The following is a 22,241-nucleotide window of genomic DNA, read 5'->3' on the forward strand; positions in this document are numbered from 1 at the left end:
TGATGCATGCATGGTAGTCGCATCCTTTGATTAAGACTCGGCTTGATCCGCAGTGGACGGGATCGCGATTTGCATCCGGCCCCATCGCCGTTACCCGCTTTCTCAATTTCGGTACGTACTGGCTTCGTACAGTCCGCGTTTCTTTCATTTCCCCGTTATGCTCATATCCACCCCAAACCTTGCACCATTTCTGCCAATCCTAACTTGCCATTGGGCGTTTCGGTCCGGCGCGTCCTCTATCGCATCTACCTGCACTTCACTTCACTATCGAGATCACCTCATCCAATATGTTACTCCACCAACTGCCATGATTCAGTTTCTACCCCAGACTGCATCATCTCTGTTTGGGCACGGGAAGGTAGCATCCATGTATCTATCTTCAAGCATTTATCATGTCATCTTTCCTTCACCCAACAGCTCCTGGACTCACATCATCGCTTGTTTTGAACTCATAGTTAACATCTCTCACAGAAGTTCAGTCTGATGATGAAACTCTCATCAAATACATCTTAATTCAAAATGGCGTCGAGGTATGAATCCTTCCTGGCAACCCTTGCGATCAGGCAGATCCGATCGTTTTTGAACCAGCACTAACCTTGCTTCAACAGACTTGACAGATTGGTCACGTGAGTCCAACCACATGACATCGCTCTTTAGTAGCAACCCTACAGAAATCTTGATGTCTGCCTCTTCTGGGTTCGGCTCAGCTGAGGATGCAGTTCTGATGATGCCCGTGTTGAGCGAGCTTGATATTCAGTCTAACAAGAGACTGTGTATCGTCGCGTCGTCAACCGCTTACTAACTGCTTCGCGTAGGATTCTCGAAACGGGCAGCACCCGTCTGATTCGTGACACCGCTGTCAACCAACTTGCCGACTGGCAGAAGCAGCATCCCGATGAACTTTTCAACCTTCTTTCCAGAGTAGTACCTTACCTTCGGCACAAGGACTGGGAGACACGCTCCACAGCAGCCAAAGCTATAGGCAAAATCACCGAGAATGCACCCCTGTACGACCCTAACGAGGATGAGGACTTTGCGCCAGTCAAGAAGGATGAGCCGGAAGAGAATGGTCACGTAAAAAAGGAGGAGGAAAAGGATGCTACCTCTTTCTCTTCCAGCGAGCTCCTCAAATTGGGGTCGCTCAATGTGGAGCACATCATCAAATTTGGTCGCCAACTTCTGAGAGGCGGCAATATCGAGTATGCTCTAGCATCATTGGATCCCCCAGCACGGCTGGCACACCAAAAGAAGACTCTCAATGGACGACTTGGCCTGTTGGGCAGGGTTTTCGAGGACGCCGAGATGCCCGTCCTTGCTGAAAAGGAACCCAGCCCTCTTACTCCGCAAGAGTCAGCAAATGGCCACAACGGCACTAAGGAGAGTACCACCTCCCACGGTCAAAGCCAGCCGGCAGAGGAAGCTGGCTTGAGCTCTCGGCAACTCAACGTCCTCAAGAGGAAGCGCAAGAGAGAGTTGCAAAAGGCTGCTCAGGGGAAAGGGGGATTTGGAGATTTGACCATGAGAAGGACAACCACAGCAGGGTCCGAAGGCTTCGACGAAACACCAGCAGCAGATGCCGACGCGAAGCAGAAGAACGGGAAGGTCAACGACTACTTCAACTTGGACAGACCGGCGGACGTCGATGAGGAATCAAAGGTTGTCAGCGAATTCAAGGGACAAGTAATACCGATCAAGTCTGAAATCGAGGTTGATGAGACCATGGAGGGTGCTGAGTGGCCCTACGACAGATTATGCGATTTCCTCAAGGTCGATCTTTTTGACCCTTCCTGGGAGACTCGCCATGGAGCTGCGATGGGTATTCGGGAGGTGATTCGTGTCCACGGAGGTGGAGCTGGCAGGGTTCGTTCAAAGTCACGGGCTGAAAATGATCGCTTGAACCAGGCTTGGTTGGATGATCTGGCCTGCCGGCTCTGCTGCGTCCTAATGCTGGATAGATTTACCGACTACAGTTCTGATACCTCGGTCGCGCCGATTCGCGAAACTATCGGTCAATCTCTCGGATCGGTCCTTCGCCATATCCCGGCAGAATCTGTTCACGGCATCTACAAGATTCTCTATCAAATGGTCATGCAGGATGATCTCCAGCTCGACATGCTTCAGTGGTCTGTCTGCCACGGCGGAATGGTTGGACTGAGATACGTCGTTGCGGTTAGGAAGGACCTGCTGTTGGAGGACAGTGAGATGATCGATGGCGTTGTTCGGCTGGTCATGAAGGGCCTGGAGGAGCATGACGACGACGTCAGAGCAGTGAGCGCTGCGACTTTGCTCCCCATGACCAAGGAGTTCGTCACATTACGACCTGGGTCTATCGATAGCCTCATCAACATCATGTGGGGCAGTTTGGCCGACCTTGGTGACGATCTCAGTGCTAGCACTGGTAAGATCATGGATTTACTTGCGACACTCTGCAGCTATCCCGAAGTCCTGCAGGCCATGGAGACGTCCGCCGCACAAGACGAGGAGCGTTCCTTCACCTTGCTGGTGCCGCGCTTGTACCCCTTCCTTCGACACACCATCACTTCCGTCCGCCTAGCTGTACTGAAGGCGTTGATGACATTCGCAAATTTGGGAGCTGAGAACTCTCGAGGCTGGCTCAATGGAAGAATTTTACGACTCATCTTTCAGAACGTCTTGGTTGAAAGGGACAGAGAAACACTGGCAATGTCTTTGGACGTTTGGACAGCTTTGGTTCGCTCACTTGCACAGACGCCCGAGATTCTTGCCGACGAGTTCGCCGCTCACGTCGAGCCTCTGATGAGACTCACGCTGCATCCCATTGGTGTGTCCCGGCATCCCTTGCCCATGCCCGCCCATCTATTCCAAAAGCCATCAGGCGGCACGTATGCACCTGTCGCCGTCACACCCGCCCGCAAGGCCTCATCCCCCGACGGGCCCGAGAGAGCAAACAAGCGTCGTCGCAAATCTGCTAAGACGGATGACGTTCCAGTCACTTCTCATACTCATGACGTCGATGGGCACATGATCCAGGGAGATGTGGACCTTGTTGGCATGGATACTCTGATTCGATCGAGAGTATCAGCTGCCAAAGCCATGGGCCTGATTATGTCCTTTATTCCGGTTGCCAGCCTCGCCGACTACGACCAGCTACTTCTCTCCGGTATCTCAGACCGGGCTTCGTCCACACAGCTTTCAGCATGCATGATCATTGACGAGTACGCTACCAACGGCCCTGCAGAAGGAGCACAAAGATACGCGGCGCCTCTTCAGAAGATTATTGAGACTGAACGTCCTGCTCACTACGGCGACCTAGTCAGCTTCATGCACCGGGTCCGATCTCAGTGTCAACAGCTTCTCAACATGTTCCGCGACCACGGCAAAGTGTCTAGTGGTCGGCTTCCAACACTGGCTGTCCTGGTCCAGGGTGACGAGCAAGCAGGTCCAGGTGCCTTCTCCATTGCCGTTGCAGACAAGGTTGTCGGAGAGGATTTCGACAAGCTTAAGAAGGCCATGTCTCCAGGACAGCGTCTAGTTGCCAGCCAGATGCTGAGCGAGGCCAGAGAAGTTGCCGTGTCTGCGATTACCGACGCGAAGGCCGCCAAGGACTCACGAGACGTCCGTATCAAAGCAGGCGCAGCATGCGCATTGGTTGCGATCAAGGCCCTGCCCAAGAAGCCCAGCCCACTGATCAAGGGCATCATGGACAGCATCAAGACAGAAGACAACCAAGTGCTTCAGAGCCGGTCATCAGCGACCATTGCAAGACTTGTGCAAGTGTTCAACGAGATGGGTCGTCGCGGACCGGCCGACAAGGTTGTTTCCAACCTGATCAAATTCTCTTGCGTGGAAGTTGCCGAGACTCCAGAGTTCCCTGTCCATGCAAGCAAGACAGATTGCGTGCTTTCAATGCAGAAAGAAGAAGATCGAGTCGATCATGCAGACGCTGCCAAGTGGGCAAAAGAAGTCAAGGCTGCTCGCATCACCCGTCGTGGCGCCAAAGAGGCGCTGGAAATCCTCTCCAAGACCTACGGCGCCGAGCTGCTCACGGCCGTGCCTACCATTAGGGTGTTCATGGAGGATCCTCTTGTCAAGGCATTCTCTGGCGCATTGCCGGCTGAGGCCAAGGACCCCGAGAATACCTTTGGCCAAGAGATCGTCGATGCTTTGTCCCTGATTCGAACGCTCATGCCCACTCTTGACAAGGCCATGCATCCATTTATCATGGAGAAGGTTCCTTTAGTCATTAAAGCCCTGCATTCTGAGCTTTCTGTCTTCCGCTACATGGCAGCGAAATGTATGGCTACTATCTGCAGCGTCATCACAGTCGAGGGTATGACAGCCCTTGTGGAGAACGTCTTGCCATCCATCAGCAATCCTATCGACCTCAACTTCCGTCAAGGTGCGATCGAAGCCATTTACCACTTGATTGCCGTGATGGGCGATGCTATCCTTCCTTACGTTATCTTCCTCATTGTTCCCGTTCTGGGCCGCATGAGCGACTCGGATAACGAAATTCGTCTGATTGCGACAACGTCTTTTGCAACCCTCGTCAAACTCGTGCCCCTGGAGGCAGGCATCCCAGACCCTCCTGGACTGTCTGAAGAGCTGCTCAAGGGCAGAGACCGCGAACGAACATTCATTTCCCAACTGCTGGACCCCAAGAAAGTGGAATCGTTCCCGATTCCCGTCGCTATCAAGGCAGAACTTCGTTCATACCAGCAAGATGGTGTCAATTGGCTTCACTTCCTCAACAAGTACCATTTGCACGGCATTCTTTGCGACGACATGGGTCTTGGAAAGACCTTGCAAACCATCTGCATGGTTGCCAGCGACCATCACCAGCGCGCCGAAGAGTACGCGAAGACAGGCGCACCCGATGTTCGCCGTCTCCCATCTCTGGTCGTCTGCCCTCCTACATTGTCCGGTCACTGGCAGCAGGAGATCAAGACTTACGCACCCTTCTTGAGCGTCACTGCCTACGTTGGCCCGCCAGCCGAGAGAAAGAGCATGAAGGATAACCTGGACAAGACTGATATCGTCGTTACCAGCTACGATGTCTGCCGAAACGACGCCGATGTTCTTGCAAAGTACAACTGGAATTACGTCATCTTGGATGAGGGACACTTGATTAAGAACCCGAAGGCCAAGATTACGATTTCTGTCAAGAAATTGGCCAGCAACCACCGACTGATTCTGACCGGAACACCTATCCAAAACAACGTATTGGAGCTCTGGTCCTTGTTCGATTTCTTGATGCCTGGCTTCCTTGGTGCTGAGAAGGTCTTCTTGGATCGGTTCGCCAAGCCCATCGCCGCAAGTCGCTTCAGCAAGGCATCTTCCAAGGAGCAAGAAGCGGGTGCTCTGGCTATCGAGGCTCTCCACAAGCAAGTCCTGCCATTCCTTCTGCGACGCCTCAAGGAGGAGGTTCTAGATGACCTCCCGCCCAAGATTTTGCAGAATTACTACTGCGACTTGAGCGACCTTCAGAAGAAGCTGTTTGACGATTTCACCAGAAAGCAAGGCAAGAAGCTGCAAGAAGAGGCCGGCCGTGAGGACAAGGACGCCAAGTCACACATCTTCCAGGCCCTGCAGTACATGCGAAAGCTCTGCAACTCTCCAGCCATGGTCATGAAGCCTGGACACGGCATGTACGAAGAGACCCAGCGCATCCTTAACAAGCAAGGCACCAGTCTCGAGGATCCGGTTCATGCACCCAAGTTGACCGCTTTGCGAGACCTACTTGTCGATTGCGGCATTGGTGTGGAAGAAGCCGAGTCGAATGACCCCCTGTATCAGCCAATCAAGCCTCATCGCGCCCTCATCTTCTGCCAAATGAAGGAGATGCTGGACATGGTCCAGAATACGGTGCTCAAGACCATGCTGCCAGGCGTCACACACCTTCGTCTAGATGGTGGAGTCGAAGCCAACAAGCGTCAGGATATTGTCAACAAATTCAACAGTGACCCATCGTACGATGTCTTGCTCCTGACCACCAGTGTCGGAGGTTTGGGACTCAATCTGACGGGTGCCGACACAGTCATTTTCGTTGAACATGACTGGAACCCGCAAAAGGATATGCAGGCCATGGACAGAGCTCATCGTATCGGTCAGAAGAAGGTCGTCAACGTATACCGGCTGGTGACCAGAGGTACTTTGGAAGAGAAAATTCTAAGCTTGCAACGCTTCAAGATCGATGTCGCTTCCACTGTGGTCAATCAGCAGAACGCGGGCCTGGCTACGATGGATACAGATCAAATTCTTGATCTCTTCAATCTTGGGGACACAGGACCCAGTCTCATATCAGACAAGCCGCAAAACTCGATGGAGGGTAGAGAGGAAGACATGGTGGATATCGAAACGGGAGACGTCGTCACGGGCAAGCAACCCGGCAAGAAGGCTTGGCTTGATGATTTGGGCGACCTATGGGATAATCGCCAGTATGAGGAGAGTTTCGATCTGGATGGTTTCTTGAAGACCATGCAGTAATAATACCCCCGACCACGGTCGTATCAGTAGGAGGTCGGAGGGAGGCCGTTGAGGCCCTTTGTATGGAGTTTAGCCTGGCATCTGGTTTAGATAAGAGCGAGTTGGATGCCTTTTCGATAGGGAGGCTTGAGACCTCTCACGCAGTAGTGTACTCATAACGAAACGTGTGCGCGGAAACACCTGTACTATATGACACTAGCAATTTTTACGACTCAGACGACGCACGTTGGGGTGAAAGAAAACAACTGAGCATTCACACTATTTTGACCATTGATGATTAAAAATATTCACTGCATCTGACCTTGTCTCATAAGGGGTGACTGACGCTCCTGGCATGTGACTGTGATTGCCTTTGACGTTCTTGTTATTTGAGATGGTCTATAGGCTGCAGCAAACAACGTCAACGTGGATTCAATGTTGGCTTGACAATGGAGACGATCTGATTAGATAATACACAGTAGTACACCTGCAATCGTGTTCTGAGAAGTTTGTGATAGGATGCCCTATTTGGCCTCCACATCAACAGTTTGAATGTGGCTGAGCAGCAAGACAGATCAACACCAGTACTGCAAGATCTCCCTCATTTATCCTGTCTCGCCCAGAAAAACAAGCCTCTGGGCCCATGGCCATGAATGGGGGATCGTCGGGCCTTGTACAATTCCTCTCGGATCTGCATCTCGAGGCCAGCAAAGACTACTCGACCTTTGACTTTCCCGTCACGGCACCCTTTCTTTTACTTTCCGGCGATGTCGGCAGCCTATCTGAATACGACAGCTATCTCGGGTTCATCCGGTGTCAGACGGATCGGTACGAGGGTGTTTTCCTAGTTCTTGGCAATCACGAGTTTCATGGCCTCACGTACGGAGGGACATTCGCAGAGGCGGCAAGGCTTGAAGCAGAGCCGTCGGTGAGAGGGAGGTTACATGTGCTCCACCGCCGCGGGTTTGATATCCCCGGTTCCAATGTGAGCATCCTGGGATGCACCCTATGGACGATGGTCCCTGAGAAGGCGGGAGCTGCGGTCGTGGGAAGGGTCAAGGATTTCCAGCACATTGAGGGATGGAGTCTTGAGGCACACTGCGCGGCTCACAAGGCGGACTTGGGTTGGTTGAAGAGAGAGGCGAGGGAAGCGGTGGCGCGTGGGAGAGAGGTTGTTGTTGCGACTCACCATGCTCCTTCGCTGGAGGGGACGTCGGAGCCTAGGTTTGAGGGGAGCCCTTGGTCTTCGGCTTTCGCAACGGATTTGTTGGAGGAAGTAGGGAATTCTGTTCCGATGATCTGTTGGGTGTTTGGGCATACACACTTTTCGACAGATACGGTTGTGAAGGGTGTCAGGATTGTGAGCAACCAGAGGGGGTATGTTGGATCTGGGAGAGTTGCGAAGGAGGGGTTTGATCCTGCCAAAGTATTGTCTTATTAGGAGCAGTTATGGATGGTAGCTCCATATATGAGAAGAGTAGATTGCCATTGTTATGATGCCTACTTGATAGATGACAGCTTATAATCAGGAGAAATTATTTGCTCGGTATCTCTGAGCAAGTTGTGCTACGCTGATTGAACAAGGAGTGAAAGCAAGAGTTGAAGTGCCTTACGGCTGATATCATAGCTGAGCTCAGCTACCGGGATAACAATACGGCGGCGGGGTAATGCCCCGCACCTGTGATGCACTGTGGCACCGTACTGGCTCTGCACCAAACTCCTTTCAACCCGCACCTATTGTCAAGCAAAATCCAGAACATTCCACTCAACAACATCGCTTTCAAAGTCAACAACCGATGCCCACATCAGCTGGAGGCAATCACGCACCTGCATCACATTGCTGAAACATTTCGCCAAGATGCCTGTCGACTACAGCAAATGGGTGTGTTTTACATCACCCACTCTCTCACGTCCATGCTCGTTGTGATGCCGACCTCAGTAGCTGACATGTAAATACGACAGGACGCGCTGGAGCTCAGCGACGACTCGGATGTCGAGGTCCACCCCAACGTCGATAAGCGCTCATTTATCCGCGCAAAGCAGAACCAAATCCACCAGGAGCGACTGCAGCGCAAGCACCAAATCGAGACGCTCAAGTACGAGCGCATCATCAACGATGGCCTGATGAAGCGCATCTCCAACCTCTTGGACGCCCTCAAGTCCCATGCCTCCGAGGCCGAGACCCGAAACCCCGGCGAGGTCGCCTTCCAAGCCGTCATGGAATCCGCCGGCAAGCCCGAAGACGACCAGCCGCCCCCGCGCCCCGAGGGAATCCACGCCGACTCAGAGCCGCTGCCCAGCTTCTCCAAGATGATGGCCGTGCTGTTGGACCAAGTTAACAAGGAGCTGGACGAGAAGAAGCCCGAGAACCGTTACAAGGCCATGCTCGAGGGTGTCGAGGGACACTTAACCAAGGTGCAGAATCTTCAAAAGGAGCTATTTGCCAAGCTAGCCGAGCTGGAGAAGGAAGAGGGACGCAAGATCACGAGCGAGGGCATTCATACGGGCTTTGACAGCTCGCATGTCAACAAGTCCAAGGATACGGATAAGAAGGAGGAGCAGCGCAAGCCGGAGCTTCTGAACCCCAACTTTGACATGACACAGTCCCTTCCGGCCAAGTCGACCCAATCGTACGACGACGACGAGGAGATTGAGGCATCGCCCGCCGCTAAGAAGTTTGCGCAGATCAAGGCCGACGACTACACATCCAGCGCTCAGTACCTGTCCAAGAACCCGCAGATCCTGACGGAGCGGGAGACGGACGGCCTCCTGGTCCTCGCCTTCGACGCCGCCCTCGAGAGCAAGGACGACTTTTGCCGGCAGTGCGTCCACCAGGCGCTGCTGCTGCAGTACTGCAGAGCGCTGGGCAAGGACGGCGTGGGCATGTTCTTCAAGCGCATCACGACAAAGGGCCACCAGGCGCAAGAGGTGTTCTTCAAGGACGTGCAGGATACGTACGGCAAGATCAGGAACCGGGCGCGGGAGATTGTCAAGGAGCGCGCCAGCGAGCCCGAGGGCGTGGAGCAGATTCAGCTGCACGCGGTGGAGCCCGGCACGGAGATCAAGATTACCATCCCGCCCAAGGACAGCGAGGACCCCGCCGTGAAGGAGGGCCGGAACATTTTTGAGACTTTCAGCGCCGACTTTCAGAAGGCTCTGGAGAGTGGAAGCCTGGACGAGGTCAACAAGGTGTTGGGCAAGATGAAGGTTGAAGAGGCCGAAGACATCGTCGGCAAGCTTGGAGACGTGAGTGTTTCTTCTTCTGTGAAGATGCTTGATGAGCCGGTTCACTGACAACGTTATGACCTACAGGCCGGCATCTTGAGTCTGGAGGAGCAGATTATCGACGCCACGACAGAGGAGGGACAAAAGGCTCTCAAGGACATGGAGGCGGCGCAGGCCGGTTCCGAATCCGGATTCGCGCCGGACCCTGAATAATTGAGGGGAAAAGGAAGCATTCGTAAGTCCACTAGAGCCGGAACATGGGGTAAGGTCAAAGCACCTTGAGCAGACACCGCGGGAGGGAGATGTGTTGGTTAGCGCAAAGGCACGATGAATGAATAAGCTGATGAGCACGGGAGGATGGCCTGTGGTGGTGGTCACTGAGTAAGCAGATTAAAAGATCCAGAGACAGAAAGGATATCAATTCAAGAAGATTCCGAGCATTGACCACGATTTGAGCGTTGCATGAACTGCGGCTGCGCCCTTTCTCGGGGGGACACGCGTGACGGGAGGGGGAGAATGAAGTCTTGACAATGGCATTGACGGCATTAGGTAGGCGAATTCGTCCAACAAATGGGCAAAGGACGAACGACATGTCGCTCGTGTGGCTGCGGCCGACGTGGGTTTTTGCGCTCGGCGTGGCTTAGTTTTGACAGTCGAGCCCTTTTTTCCCGGGTGACGGTTCCTCCCCCACCATACCGTACCGTACCTAATATCGTCGTTCCCGTGCTTGACAGGCCCCGAGCCTTGGGCCCCCAGCGAACGAAGCACGGATGATTTTGATGAAGACTGGTGGCAGGGCAAGGTTACGTACGCTTTCGGAATGGGCCGTACGATTAACGATTCTAGCCACCAGGCCAATCAATATGTGGTGGTCAACGTGAGTCACCGAGAGTCTGAAGGTGCTAAATATCATGCCTTTGCCTTGCGGCTCGTCACGAATTGTAGCGCAGGGATGTGGGCGCATGGTGCCCGGTCGAGCGCCGAGGTGCCGGATTCCCCTATGGCCGGGGGGGTTTACCTTCAAACTTCGATAGGGTGACATTTTCATAACTTGCGTGTTCGCCTTCGCCTTGCGAGGCTCGGATGAAAAGGGAGAGCACCGAGAGCGTGGGGCATAAGCGACTGGATGTGGTGTCGCCGCGGCATGTCCTATCCCCTCGGTCCTCGGATGGGGTTCAGTGTTCACGATGTTCTGGGCCAGGAGGCGACATTTGGCATCTACCTCAGCCCCTAACAATGAAGAAGCCCGGTCTTGCAAGTCTTGGTACGCGCAAGTATGGAGTGACCTAGAGATTCCAAGCCTAGTGGAGACGTCCCAATGTCGTGGGCGACCTGAGAGTAGGTAGGTAGGTAGACTAAAAGTACGTGCTTGACGCGGCCACGCATATCGCGGGCATGGTAAATTGCTTGGGTTGTCTAGGCATTGGGTTTGAGATGGTCTTGGTGTCTTGGGAAGAGAGAGAGAGAGAGAGAGAGAGGCAAGAGAGTATGTGACGAACACAGAGTCCGCGCGGAGGCAAAAGGAAACGAACGGCTTGTGCGCAAGTTTCTCAATCAAGCGCCTGGACCTGTCTAAACAGCTGGGGAAGACAGTTGTTCGGATAGAGCTACCGAGCAAGACAGACGTGGCTTTTCGCCATCCTCCCCCCCCCCCCCCGGGATCGGATTGACAGATGTCAAAACGCTCTGTCTCGGAGTTTGCTTTGATCTGCTCCCTTGACTGCCCCCGCCTGAACAACTCTCCAGGTGAATTTGAGGATGTTTGTGATGTTTCACAGAGGTTCTAAGACGGTAGCACATCATCACGTGGACAGTGTGAACAAAACTAACAATGTACCCTGTACGAGGTAACGAATAGTGTGGACTTTATTCTCCCGACTGCGCAGAGACGCAAGTGATCGGCAACGACGTAAAGAGGCAAAGGCAGAGAAAATTAAGCATGTCGTGGTCAAGCTATCGGTTAAACCACCATGTTGTCAGGTCCCGAAGAGGGAGGTTGAGGCTGAGCAAGAAAGAGAAGAAGAAGAAGTGACATGAGCAGACGCGCACTGCGCAGACTCCAGTGTTCAAAAATAGCAACGGGAGGCGATCTTGTGCTGGGTACCCCTGTGGAGACCCCTTTTTGACGGGAATACTGCGGTCTATTCGGCTGACCAGGCTAGTATCCGTACATTCCCTGCCTTGGATAGTTGTACTGTTGGGTGGGCTTTGTCAGCGATCTGCTACCCAGTGTCGTCCAGTGAGAATGCTCCTTGACGATGTTGCTCTTTGGTGGACAGGTGTTGATGATGGGTCATGGTGACGAGCTTTTCTGCCCTGTGGAGAGTTCATTGCTTGTTTACTCGATTTCCTGTTCCTGTTTCTTGTTGCTGTTCTCGTCCACTACATGTCTCCATTAAAATGCACCAAACGGCATCCCTTTGGATGGCAAAGTCAGTGGCGACCCTAGGAACCAAGACAGATTTTCCCGTGGCTTGGGAAGTTCTTTTCTTGGAACGACGCTGGAGAACCCGCCGGCAGATGGGGACTGGGGGGGATTCTGGACCAGTCGAACCGTCTCGCTGGGCGGATGGACAGCCACACCTTTTTTTGTGGTGGCGGCGCTGGAATCTCTGGAGACGGAAGTGTAGATCTCTAGGGTGCAAGCCACTCGAATTTTCTTTTTTTTCTCTCTCACCTATCACCCGGCATCCAATCAGTATGCCAGTATTCAGTGTTCTTGTATGGGTGAGTGATCAACAACAGAGAAAAAGTTGGAGGTGAGCTACCTATTCTTCTTGAAATTCCCCAATCTTTTGTATGAGCCCGCCTTGAAAAGTCAACAAATGCTCGGCTGGGCGGCTGGACAACCCTCATTCGAGTGTGACGTAGTTTCGGTTGTCGGAACGGCATGTGCAAGGCAAATCGGTTGACATGCCAAAGTCGGTGAGGTGGTACGAAGATGTGAGGCGACAGGAAAAAGATGCAGAGTCAGCCGCAATCGCTATGCACTACGAGTCAGCCAGCCAGCCTCTGGTCAACCTTCTCAGCAACACCTCTTCAATGCGACTTTCTGGCCCAGGTGTTGTTGTCGGTTTGTGGTTGCGAGGTTAACCATTCAGCAGCTGTGCCAGAGAGATCTGCACACCGCATGAATAATACTGGAGCCCCGCGCGTTGCAGGTTTTCCAAGTCAGAAATGGCCGCGGCAGGAGAGTTGCAAGTTGCATATTCATTTGTTTACATCACTCGAATGGTGGGTGAAGATGGAAAGAAAACAAGAGGTTGACTTGGTTACCGACCTCATGAGTATTCAGTCTACTTGGCGAGTTCGGATGTATCTGTACAGAAGATCTGTACAGAGCGTGAGAGTACATCTTGCACGTTCTCCATCAAAACGGATCCTCAGAGAATCCAACGTTCCTGTGGTGTAAATACGTCATTGGGCCGCAGAGAAACATTTCCATCGTTCAACTTTCCACACACGGATCGTCCTCGGGCGGTACAACGGCACCGAAAGCGAAAAGGGACGGGAAGTCTGTCCTGGACCAGGGTGGTTTTTTTTTGCAGAAAGTATCGAGCAATTAAGCAGTAAGCAGCGTAAAGCACGGGGCAAGATGGTTTGCGCGATTGGGCAGAAGATCTCGGGTTGCGACTGCAACTGCGCAACTCACTCTGTCGCGCAATGCATTCCCATGCTTTTGAGCGTGGTGATGGCGTGCCGTGGAGGGAATAACGTGGCTCCAAGAGCGCAGAGAGCGTGTGAGAGGTAAGGGAGGCCCCCCAACACTCGACCAAGCCAAAGTCAGGGGCTTCCCTCCCCAGAGGTTTGGGAGGCGTGAGACTGAGACGTTCGAGCGACCATTGCGACTGTCCATTCTGTCGTTCTCTTTTCTCCTTCGGCCTGGGACTTGTCTCAAGTCCGTGGAGTAAGGTAGGCCCTCAACTTCTAGATTGTACCACCAAGAAATACACTAGTTGGATGGGCGGGAACCAGCAGAGTGGGAAAGATGGTGACAAGTAAAGGTGACACGACACGCACGCACACCACCTCTTGACACTGGTGTAAGTGAGAAATGGTCGCTGATGGCCAACGCTACCTTAATTCCTAGCTCCGTCTCGGGCTTACTACGCAACAGCTAAAGCACCTAAAGCACTCTGGATGAGGCCGCGCCCATTCCTTTGTACAGAGTACAGTACCTAGAGACTCGCAGAGTTCCGGCCTGGGTCTGCATGTAACGGGCATTGCTGGGGGAAAGGCTCCTATTGGCGAAATCAGGTGAGGGGATGAAGGGGAGGATGAGGGAATGGGAGTTCAATGGTGAAATGTGCTCGGTGGTGGGTAAAACATCACGCATCACCCCCTTTGCGTCTTGCTGCACGTCTTTGCTGACGGACTTGGGCCTGATGCACAAATCGGAGAGGGAGGCTGTGTAAGTCTGAGAGGTGAGATGTACGTGTACATTTGGCAGTGCAAACCAGTTGTTCATGGCAGATATAGTGTATCCAGACCCGAAAACACACGACGCAAGCATAGTCGAAGTGAATTAAAAATCACCGTGGCTAGTGTTGGATTCTTCTTGGTGGTTTCCATCGCTCTTCTCTTGCACTTCTCGTATGTACGTACACTCACTATTCCATTGGGTACAAGGGGGTGAAGAGCGACTGGAGAAAAAAAAGTACGAGTACAACCGCGACTGCGCCATGCCGCCATGCAGCCCGCCCACACGCCCGGAGCCCCACCGGGAAACGGGGGACGGACTGGGGGCCGCGCAACCAACAGGGTCCAAGTCTCCCAGACTCTCTGCCAGAATGCCGCACCTCCTTCTTCAGCTTCGGTCTTGTCTGATATTTCTCCAGCCCCATCGGGGCTACGTAAGGTATGGATGGGTACAAGCGACAGGTATCCGTACCTACCTAGGTATGGGTATGGGTACGGAGTACGGATACAGAGCATGGATTCCGAATGGGGGACAAGGAAACATCCCAAAGTGCTCCTTGGCCTGGCCTTGCGAGGATCCTCCCTTCATGTGTCCAACATATTAAGAACTGGGGATCCGGCACCGTCTTTTCCTTTGGCCTCCACGCTGACTACTAATACACCAAGTGACACTACGAATACGCTACCTCTACCTCGCCTTACATCAGACTCTCGAGGATTTTGCCTGTCTTGGATCTACCTTTAACCTACCTTGTCCGGTAACATCCCGTCTCTCGTTGCCCTGCCCATCTCAACCTCCTCGCTACTCCAGTCTCCGCCTTTTTCGACTGCCTCCCGTCACATCTCTCTCTTCCTCTACTTCAACTCCGACCTCGCGGGTTTTCCTGCTTCCTTGCAACTTGAGCCAGCCTCCTCATAGTTGCAGCGCGACATCCCCAAAACCGACGATCACTGTTTCGGACGTTTATTTAGTCGACTGCCTCCCGCTTTCGTCGATTCCCGCATCCGAGGTTTTTGGGTTCAGTCTTACACGGACAACACCACCAGATTATACACGCTCACACACACACACACACATCTACAACATGGTTTTCTCACTCCGCAAGGCCTTCGCGGCCATCCTCGCCACTACCGCAACGGTCTACGCCCTCCCCTCAGACTCCTCATCGTCAACAGAATCAACCGTAAACACAACCTCCCTTGCCGCCACCTCCTCAAACTCAACAGTCTGCAACAACTCCCCATCCCTCTGCAGCCGCAAGTACAACAATATCACCCACATGGGTGCCCACGACAGCGCCTTCCTCCGCGACGCCAGCACCTCGAACTCCATCGCCGGCAACCAGTACTACAACGCCACCGTCGCCCTCAACTCGGGTCTGCGCCTGCTCCAGGCCCAGGTCCACCTCGTCAACGGCACCTCGGGCAGCGTCCTCCAGCTCTGTCACACCACTTGCAGCCTGCTCGACGCCGGCACCCTCGAGAACTGGCTCTCCGCCATCAAGGACTGGATGGACAAGCACACCGACGATGTCGTCACCATCCTCCTCGTCAACTCGGACAACCAGGCTGCCTCGGCCTTTGGCAAGGTCTTTGAGTCCTCGGGCATCTCCAAGTACGGCTACAAGCCCTCCACCTCCTCCGCGACCTCGAGCTGGCCTACCCTCCAGACCATGATCGACGCAGACACCCGCCTCGTCACCTTTGTCGCCTCCATCACCGCCGACACGGACTACCCCTACCTCCTCCCGGAATTTTCCTACGTCTTCGAGACGGCCTATGAGGTCACCTCCGCTGCCGGCTTCAACTGCACAATCGACCGGCCCTCGACCTACTCCACCGCCGCCGCCGCCGTCTCGGCCAACATGCTGCCCCTCATGAACCACTTCCAGTACCAGACCCTCGCCACCGACATCCTCATCCCGGACGTCAGCGACATTGACACGACCAATTCGGCCTCCACCAGCACGGCGGGCAACCTCGGCCTCCACGCGCAGACGTGCAAGAGCCAGTGGGGCACCAAGCCCGTCTTCATCTTGGTGGACTTCTTCAACAAGGGCCCGGCCATTGACGCCGCCGACAACCTCAACGGGCTCTCTTCGTCCGACATCTCTGGCCGCAGCAGCAGTAACAGCGCCACCGCGAGCTCGAGCAGCGGCAAGTCTGCTGGTAGAGCACCCGGTGGTATGGAGACTGGCGCGCTCGTCGCGTTTCTCGCTGCCGCTGTGTTCTTGTTTTAAGGGGTCGTCTGTTTCTGAAAGTCCGGTCTCTCAGGGTCCGAGCCAAAGAAGGATGTGACACTTTTCATGCGACAATCTCATGAAAAGAGTGTCTGTGTGTGTACGCTCAAAGGGACATATCTTGGATGAACGCTATGATTCCCCTTCCTGTTTTTTTTTTTCCTTTTACCTCTTTTTTTCCTTCTTTTTTTTTCAAACAAAAAGATGCATAGCGACGGCGTTCTATCATGAGCCGAAATCATCGGCAGAAACGACTTTTTCTTGGCTTTTTTTCACAGCTTTGTTCATGTACAACCCGGGGAAAACGGGACCCCCGCGAGTTTTGTTTGGAAGAGAGCCCTTTGGGACATAGGGCAACACTACTGATCCAGATCGGATCAACGAGGTAGATAGATACCGGGCATTGAGTGGAATCATGCTCATGTCAATATGAAAACCAAGTTCATGAAACAAATCACAAATGGCCAGTGTTCTGAATCAGCGAGAATGAGCTGAGGTTGTCGGCTTATAAGTGATGAGGGAGAAAAACTCATTAGGAAGGTAGCAAGGACCCCTCGTATACGGTTAGGAACGGACCACCCCCCACCCCTCATTGCATCATTGGGAAAGGTACTCTGCACAACGACGGCATCTCAAAGTCAACGACATATGAACTTGTCTAGTAAATCTACGGTTTATCCATGAGATCCGTCATGATACGTATGTCAGTGCCTCTGGTTTCCTGAATTCAGACTTTGCATGAAAGTCGAGCCTCACCCTTCACCCAAAAACCGACCTCACAGCTCTCGACCCTCAACACGCCACAACCTCAGTAACCTAGAGCCGAAGTCGCGCAAATCTAACCCCACCACATACCACTCACTCAAACCCAACATCACCAAAACTTCAACTCTCTCACATACATTGTCTCTCTCTCTCTCTCTCTCTTTCTCTCTCTCACACACACAACACCACACAGCACAACGAAAAATGTCGAGCGAAGACTACTCCAACATCCCCACCCCCGAAGCCGCCTACGCAGACTTCTGCCTCATCCCCGTCGGCACAGGCAGCGTCTCCGTCGCCAACGAGGTCGCCCAGGTCCAGCGCCTGCTCAAGGCGAGCGGGCTCAAGTACACCATGCACTCGGCCGGCACCACCGTCGGTACGTTTTTTTTTCGGACTCTTTATCTACCTAACCCTCTTCCCTCGCACTTCCCCTCTTAGCTTTTGAACTATCGTGTTGCGCGAGGGCGTGGAAAGCTCATGAGATTCGTCCCCCACCCCCCCCCCCCCTCTGCTTCGGTACGGGATTCAACTACATCAAGAGCCATATAGGACACTGCTGACATGCATAATCCGTTCCTCCTCCGCAGAGGGAAGCTGGGACGACGTCTTCCGCGTCATCGGACAAGCGCACTCTCTCGTCCACCAGAGCGGCGTCGTGCGGATCCAGTCTTCGATGCGCGTCGGCTCGAGGTTTGTCTACCTGAAATGAAATTTTACTTCACACGACAAAAGAACGCAAAGTCGTCATATGGATAAATGTTTGAGTGGCTGATGATGGTTATTCTCTCTTGCGCAGAACGGACAAGAAGCAGTCTGCCGCCGACAAGGTGGCGCGGGTGGAGGGCATCCTGGCGCAAGACAAGTAACTGTTGTTCTTGTCTTTGAAAAGATGTGTTGGTGGTATGAGATGGGTCGCGGTGCATGCACAAGACAGAAATGTTGACAGCTTATTAGGTTATGATTTGACACGAGATATACTATTTGATCTACCCCGCCGCCGTCGCCGCCTTTCATGATGGTACATGTATACATCTCAGCCTTCGTAGATTGTAATATTGACACCGCCGACCCTCCTTGGACCCCCTAGACCGCCCTCGGCCTTTTTCCCCTCCAGTTTAAAAGACATTGATGAAGGGTAGCAACTTTTTAAGAGCTTCCGCTAAGGGAAGCATTTCAAACACTGCTTTAACCGCGCATGGTCTGCTTCTTCATGCTCTTCTTGAGGTCGCGCTCACGCTCCCTCTCGAGGTACTTCTTCTGGGCCTTGGCGTCCAGAGCGCTGAGCTCAGCGTCACGCTTAGCCTTCTTCTGCTTCTCGCGCTCGAGGGTGCGCTCCTCGGCCTTCTCAGCCTCGGCAGCCTTCTTGAGCTGGGCAATGGTCTCCTCGCGCACGCTGCGGACCTTGCGCAGGACCTCGGGGCGGAAGTGCGCACCCGAGACGAGGGCGTCGGGAATACGGACAAAGTATTCGAAGAGGGGCAACAGGGATTCGTAGTTGTTGCTCGAGGGGATGCGGTAGCGGAGGAAGACGCGCTTGCGGGGGGTGGTCTCCTCGATGCTATTACACTGTTAGTAATGAACATGAACCACAAATTGCGGTTGAAACTCACGTGCTGGGGCGCTCAATGGGCTGGTCAGAGACGATAAGGTAGTCAAACGCGTCGCCGGCAGCCTCAACGGCCTTGATGAGCTCAGGGGTCAACAGTTGCTCGGTAATCTCGGCGCTCTCGCTCATGACGGTAACCCAGTTGGGAAGCTTGGCATTGTCCTTGGTGAAGGTGATGGAGACATCGTAGCGATCGTCGCGAACCTGCTTCATGCGCTCCTTGGAGACGATGGCCCAGACAAAGTTATCGTACGTGCTCTTATTCTCCTTGCTGCGCAGCTCGTGGGTGCCGGGGATCGCGGGGACAGTGAGGCTCTCCTTGCCGTCAAAGGGGTAGATGACAGCTTCGACAGAGTCGTGGGGGGCCTCAACAGTATCCATGAAGAAGCTGGTGACGGCCTCGATGATGCTGAGGAACGGGTTGAAGCGCTTGGTCAGCGTCAACTTGACGTCCATGAAGGCGACATTCTGGCGACCGGTTCCGTAGCTGGCAAACTCAAAGAGAGACTTCTCGCGCAGCAGACCCGTAGGGTCCTTGGGGTCGGTGTCGGTCGTGGAACGCGGGGAGAAGCCGACGGAGGCGAACTCGGACTTGAGCACCGGCGCGTGGGCGGTGGCCCAGGACTTGGCCTTCTTGCGGTTGAGGCGCGAGCCAATGATGTGCAGGAGAAAAATGACGGCGCTGACGGCGAGGATGGCGCCCTCGAGCTTGAACTCGCTGAGGGAGTGGCGCTCGTGGATGTTGTACCACTTCGTGAAGGGACGTCCCGTGGCCTCGGGCGCGCCGCCGAGCGTCGTGCTGCCAGGGGCAGCCGTGAAGGCGCTGGGCACCGGCGACGGATCAGCAGCACCGGCGAAGTCTGCAAAGTCTATACGCGAGAGATAATTGCGTCAGTATAATGAGGTTGTGGATTTTGTGGGTGCTGAGGGGAAACTGGAAGCTTTGACGGCACGGGGGGTTCGGTTTAGGGGGCAGGGGAATTGAGTCTCGAGAGAAGCATACCGGAATCACCGCTAGGAATTGGGGATGCAGAGGGCTTGGAGCCTCCAAAGAGGCCGTTGAGGATGGCGGCCATGGTTGCGGTCGGAGGAGGGATGGCTGGCTGGCTGCGGTGGTGTCGAGATCCAAGACTGCAGACAGTGAAGCTGCGTACTTGTGAGGAGGTATCGCCAACCAGAAGGCGAAATTAGGCCAGTCGTCAAGCTGTCGTCAGCCAGTCACATCGCTTTCCTGGGAGCTGGGGCACAGTGACGTTTCTCCACTTATTCATCTGAATGCGGTCGACCGTCGTAGAACCCAGCAGCGTGGGTTCAGTGTCTCGTGCCCGGCCCGGGGGACCTTTAGCGGCCCCGGGATAACGTATCTTCCGCTCAAGCTCTGGTTGTCCGGACGACGCGCCCGGAATGTCAATAGTGGCCAACGTCAGTCACGGCGACATCATGCAATAAAGCGTCAAAAGTAGTAGCACTCAACTCAACAAATCAACCCTGTATGGACTCAAGAAGAAGAAGATAAAATGGTGCGAACAACGGCAGCTCGCACTTACGGCAAGACCTCTACAAAGGCAAAAGCAAGGCGACTGTTTGCTGAACTTCCACAAACCCCGATTCGGAAACCCAATGCGATAGTCGCACTGGACTCCGAAGATGACTCCATCATCAAGATTACCGAGGATCTGGATGCTCTTGGGATCAACTTAGAATCCTATTCCTCTGAAGATGAGCTATCAAAAGACTTCAGCGAAGTTGTTGTTGCATCTCCGCCAGCACCACGCAAACCGGAGACTCCCCCGAGGGCGGTGAAACAAACCCCAAGGACCGCCAAAACCACAAAGAGGATAGCCAAAGGGACGCTTCCTACACCTGTATCAAAGGCCGAAACGCCCAAAGTCAAAGCCCAAGAAGTGCCAGCAGGGCCACAGCCTGACTATCGCATTCTTACTTGGGAGGATGTATGCCCACCCGGAGATACAATCGAAAAGATCGCCGAGGCTTCCTATGCAGAAGTTTACCGCGTTCGAAATGAGCGTGGTACAAGCATCATCAAGTGCATCCGTCTTGAGTCGCCCATTAAGGCACAGACTAAGGCTCAGGAGCGTTCTGGACTGGTTGACGAAGAGCCCCACTCAGAAGACGATATGCGTGGTGAACTGAGCATATCCGAGTGGCTCGCCGACATTCCCGGTTTCGTCATTTACAAAGAGCGCTACCTTGTGAAAGGAAAAGCACCAAAGTGCTTGCTTGAAACACACCAAAGCTTTCATCGGAAGATGAAGCGCAAGGACCCGGACAGGCTGCAGTTCTACCCCAGCCCGAGTCGCTATCTCAGCGAGACCACTTTCCTGGTGGTAGAGCTGGGTGATGCAGGAACCGCGCTGGAAGACTTCGAGCTGACGGACTCCGGTCAGCTGTGGGATATCTTCTTTCATGTGGCAATCGCACTGGCTAGGGCGGAAGATCTAGCTTGCTTTGAGGTATGTTGGAACGCCATTGAAGCGACTGACAGAACGGCGTGAGCTAACAACATCAGCACCGCGATCTGCATGAGGGCAACCTTTGCATCCGAAGGTCAGAAGACCCAAAAACGCGTAATTCGAAGAAAGCAGGGCCGTACTTTGGCTACTCGGGCCTTGACATTACGATTCTGGACTATGGTCTCTCCCGCGCCGAGGATCTTGAATTGGAGGAATCTGAGCCTATTGCACTCGATCTTGAGAAGGACCTCAGCATCTTCACCAGCACCCACGCCCCACAATGCAAGGTCTATCGCCAAATGCGATCCTTTCTTATACGCGGCGAGCGTGGGCATCTGCCACCGTCCGCCCACAATTCACCTTATTGCAAAGGGGTAGATGGCGAACCCCTGTCATGGGACGTATTCGTGCCGTACACCAACGTCTTGTGGCTGGCATATCTCTACCAGTACATGATCAAGGGGTTCCAGGGCGACAAGAAGGAGCTGGCAGCGTTCAAGAAGGTCACGAAAGAGTTGTGGAAATACCTCGATCCCGAAGCCAAGGCTGGAACGCCGGCATTTGGGACTTCTGCCGAGGTTGTGAGGTTCGCGGTGGAAGCCGGCTGGATAGACGAATCACAGCTGATGGGGGACATTGAAGAGGACAGGGAGGAGAGCATCATTCTTTCCAGAGAGGAGGTGCAGGAACTGGGTCTGCGACGATCACCGAGAAAGCTGCGGTGATCTTGAAGAGGGTTGAGTACGAGCTTGTTTTGGACTTACGGCGCACGGCATACCAAGGGGCATCGGGAGCTGGAGCATTGCATATGGGCACTAGGCGAAACGGCGGGTACAAGATGCATGCATAGATGATTGCAAATACCCAATTGATATTCTTCGACAAAGTCATTCAGTAACGCGAAGCAAATATGGATTTACTCAAAGAGCCCTTCCCCCAAATCCAAAGAAGGTCCACAGTCAAACAGTCCAACCTACGCATTCCTGACAAGACTCCCACGGTACGGTCGTGTACTTGAACAGTCCGTCTGAACGAGTCCCATCTCCCAAACAACCACCTTAGCTG

The 22,241-nt window shown here is 53.8% G+C and overlaps 5 protein-coding genes across 5 annotated transcripts; 4 read left to right on the forward strand and 1 right to left on the reverse strand.

Annotated features, from left to right (window-relative positions):
- Positions 1 to 519: 519 nt before the first annotated feature.
- Positions 520 to 9,882, forward strand: CCOS01_16593 (SNF2 family domain-containing protein; the record flags this gene model as incomplete). Its single annotated transcript, XM_060464729.1, has 6 exons — positions 520 to 530; positions 609 to 626; positions 816 to 6,461; positions 7,030 to 7,720; positions 8,407 to 9,690; positions 9,757 to 9,882. 6 exons carry the CDS (start codon positions 520 to 522, stop codon positions 9,880 to 9,882), a joined length of 7,776 nt encoding a protein of 2,591 aa, XP_060304617.1.
- A 5,291-nt stretch (positions 9,883 to 15,173) lies between these two features.
- Positions 15,174 to 16,328, forward strand: CCOS01_16594 (uncharacterized protein; the record flags this gene model as incomplete). Its single annotated transcript, XM_060464730.1, has 1 exon — positions 15,174 to 16,328. One exon carries the CDS (start codon positions 15,174 to 15,176, stop codon positions 16,326 to 16,328), a length of 1,155 nt encoding a protein of 384 aa, XP_060304618.1.
- A 969-nt stretch (positions 16,329 to 17,297) lies between these two features.
- Positions 17,298 to 17,962, forward strand: CCOS01_16595 (uncharacterized protein; the record flags this gene model as incomplete). Its single annotated transcript, XM_060464731.1, has 3 exons — positions 17,298 to 17,472; positions 17,684 to 17,786; positions 17,893 to 17,962. The coding sequence occupies 3 exons, from the start codon at positions 17,298 to 17,300 to the stop codon at positions 17,960 to 17,962; spliced, it is 348 nt and encodes a 115-aa protein (XP_060304619.1).
- Positions 17,963 to 18,281: 319 nt separating this feature from the next.
- CCOS01_16596 (uncharacterized protein) lies at positions 18,282 to 19,778 on the reverse strand (the record flags this gene model as incomplete). Its single annotated transcript, XM_060464732.1, has 3 exons — positions 18,282 to 18,654; positions 18,707 to 19,571; positions 19,706 to 19,778. 3 exons carry the CDS (start codon positions 19,776 to 19,778, stop codon positions 18,282 to 18,284), a joined length of 1,311 nt encoding a protein of 436 aa, XP_060304620.1.
- A 441-nt stretch (positions 19,779 to 20,219) lies between these two features.
- CCOS01_16597 (uncharacterized protein) lies at positions 20,220 to 21,901 on the forward strand (the record flags this gene model as incomplete). Its single annotated transcript, XM_060464733.1, has 2 exons — positions 20,220 to 21,176; positions 21,233 to 21,901. The coding sequence occupies 2 exons, from the start codon at positions 20,220 to 20,222 to the stop codon at positions 21,899 to 21,901; spliced, it is 1,626 nt and encodes a 541-aa protein (XP_060304621.1).
- Between the last annotated feature and the right edge of the window lie 340 nt (positions 21,902 to 22,241).

This window comes from Colletotrichum costaricense (genome assembly GCF_030867565.1).
Source record: "Colletotrichum costaricense strain IMI 309622 chromosome Unknown Scaffold_32.1, whole genome shotgun sequence".
NCBI lineage: Eukaryota > Fungi > Ascomycota > Sordariomycetes > Glomerellales > Glomerellaceae > Colletotrichum > Colletotrichum costaricense.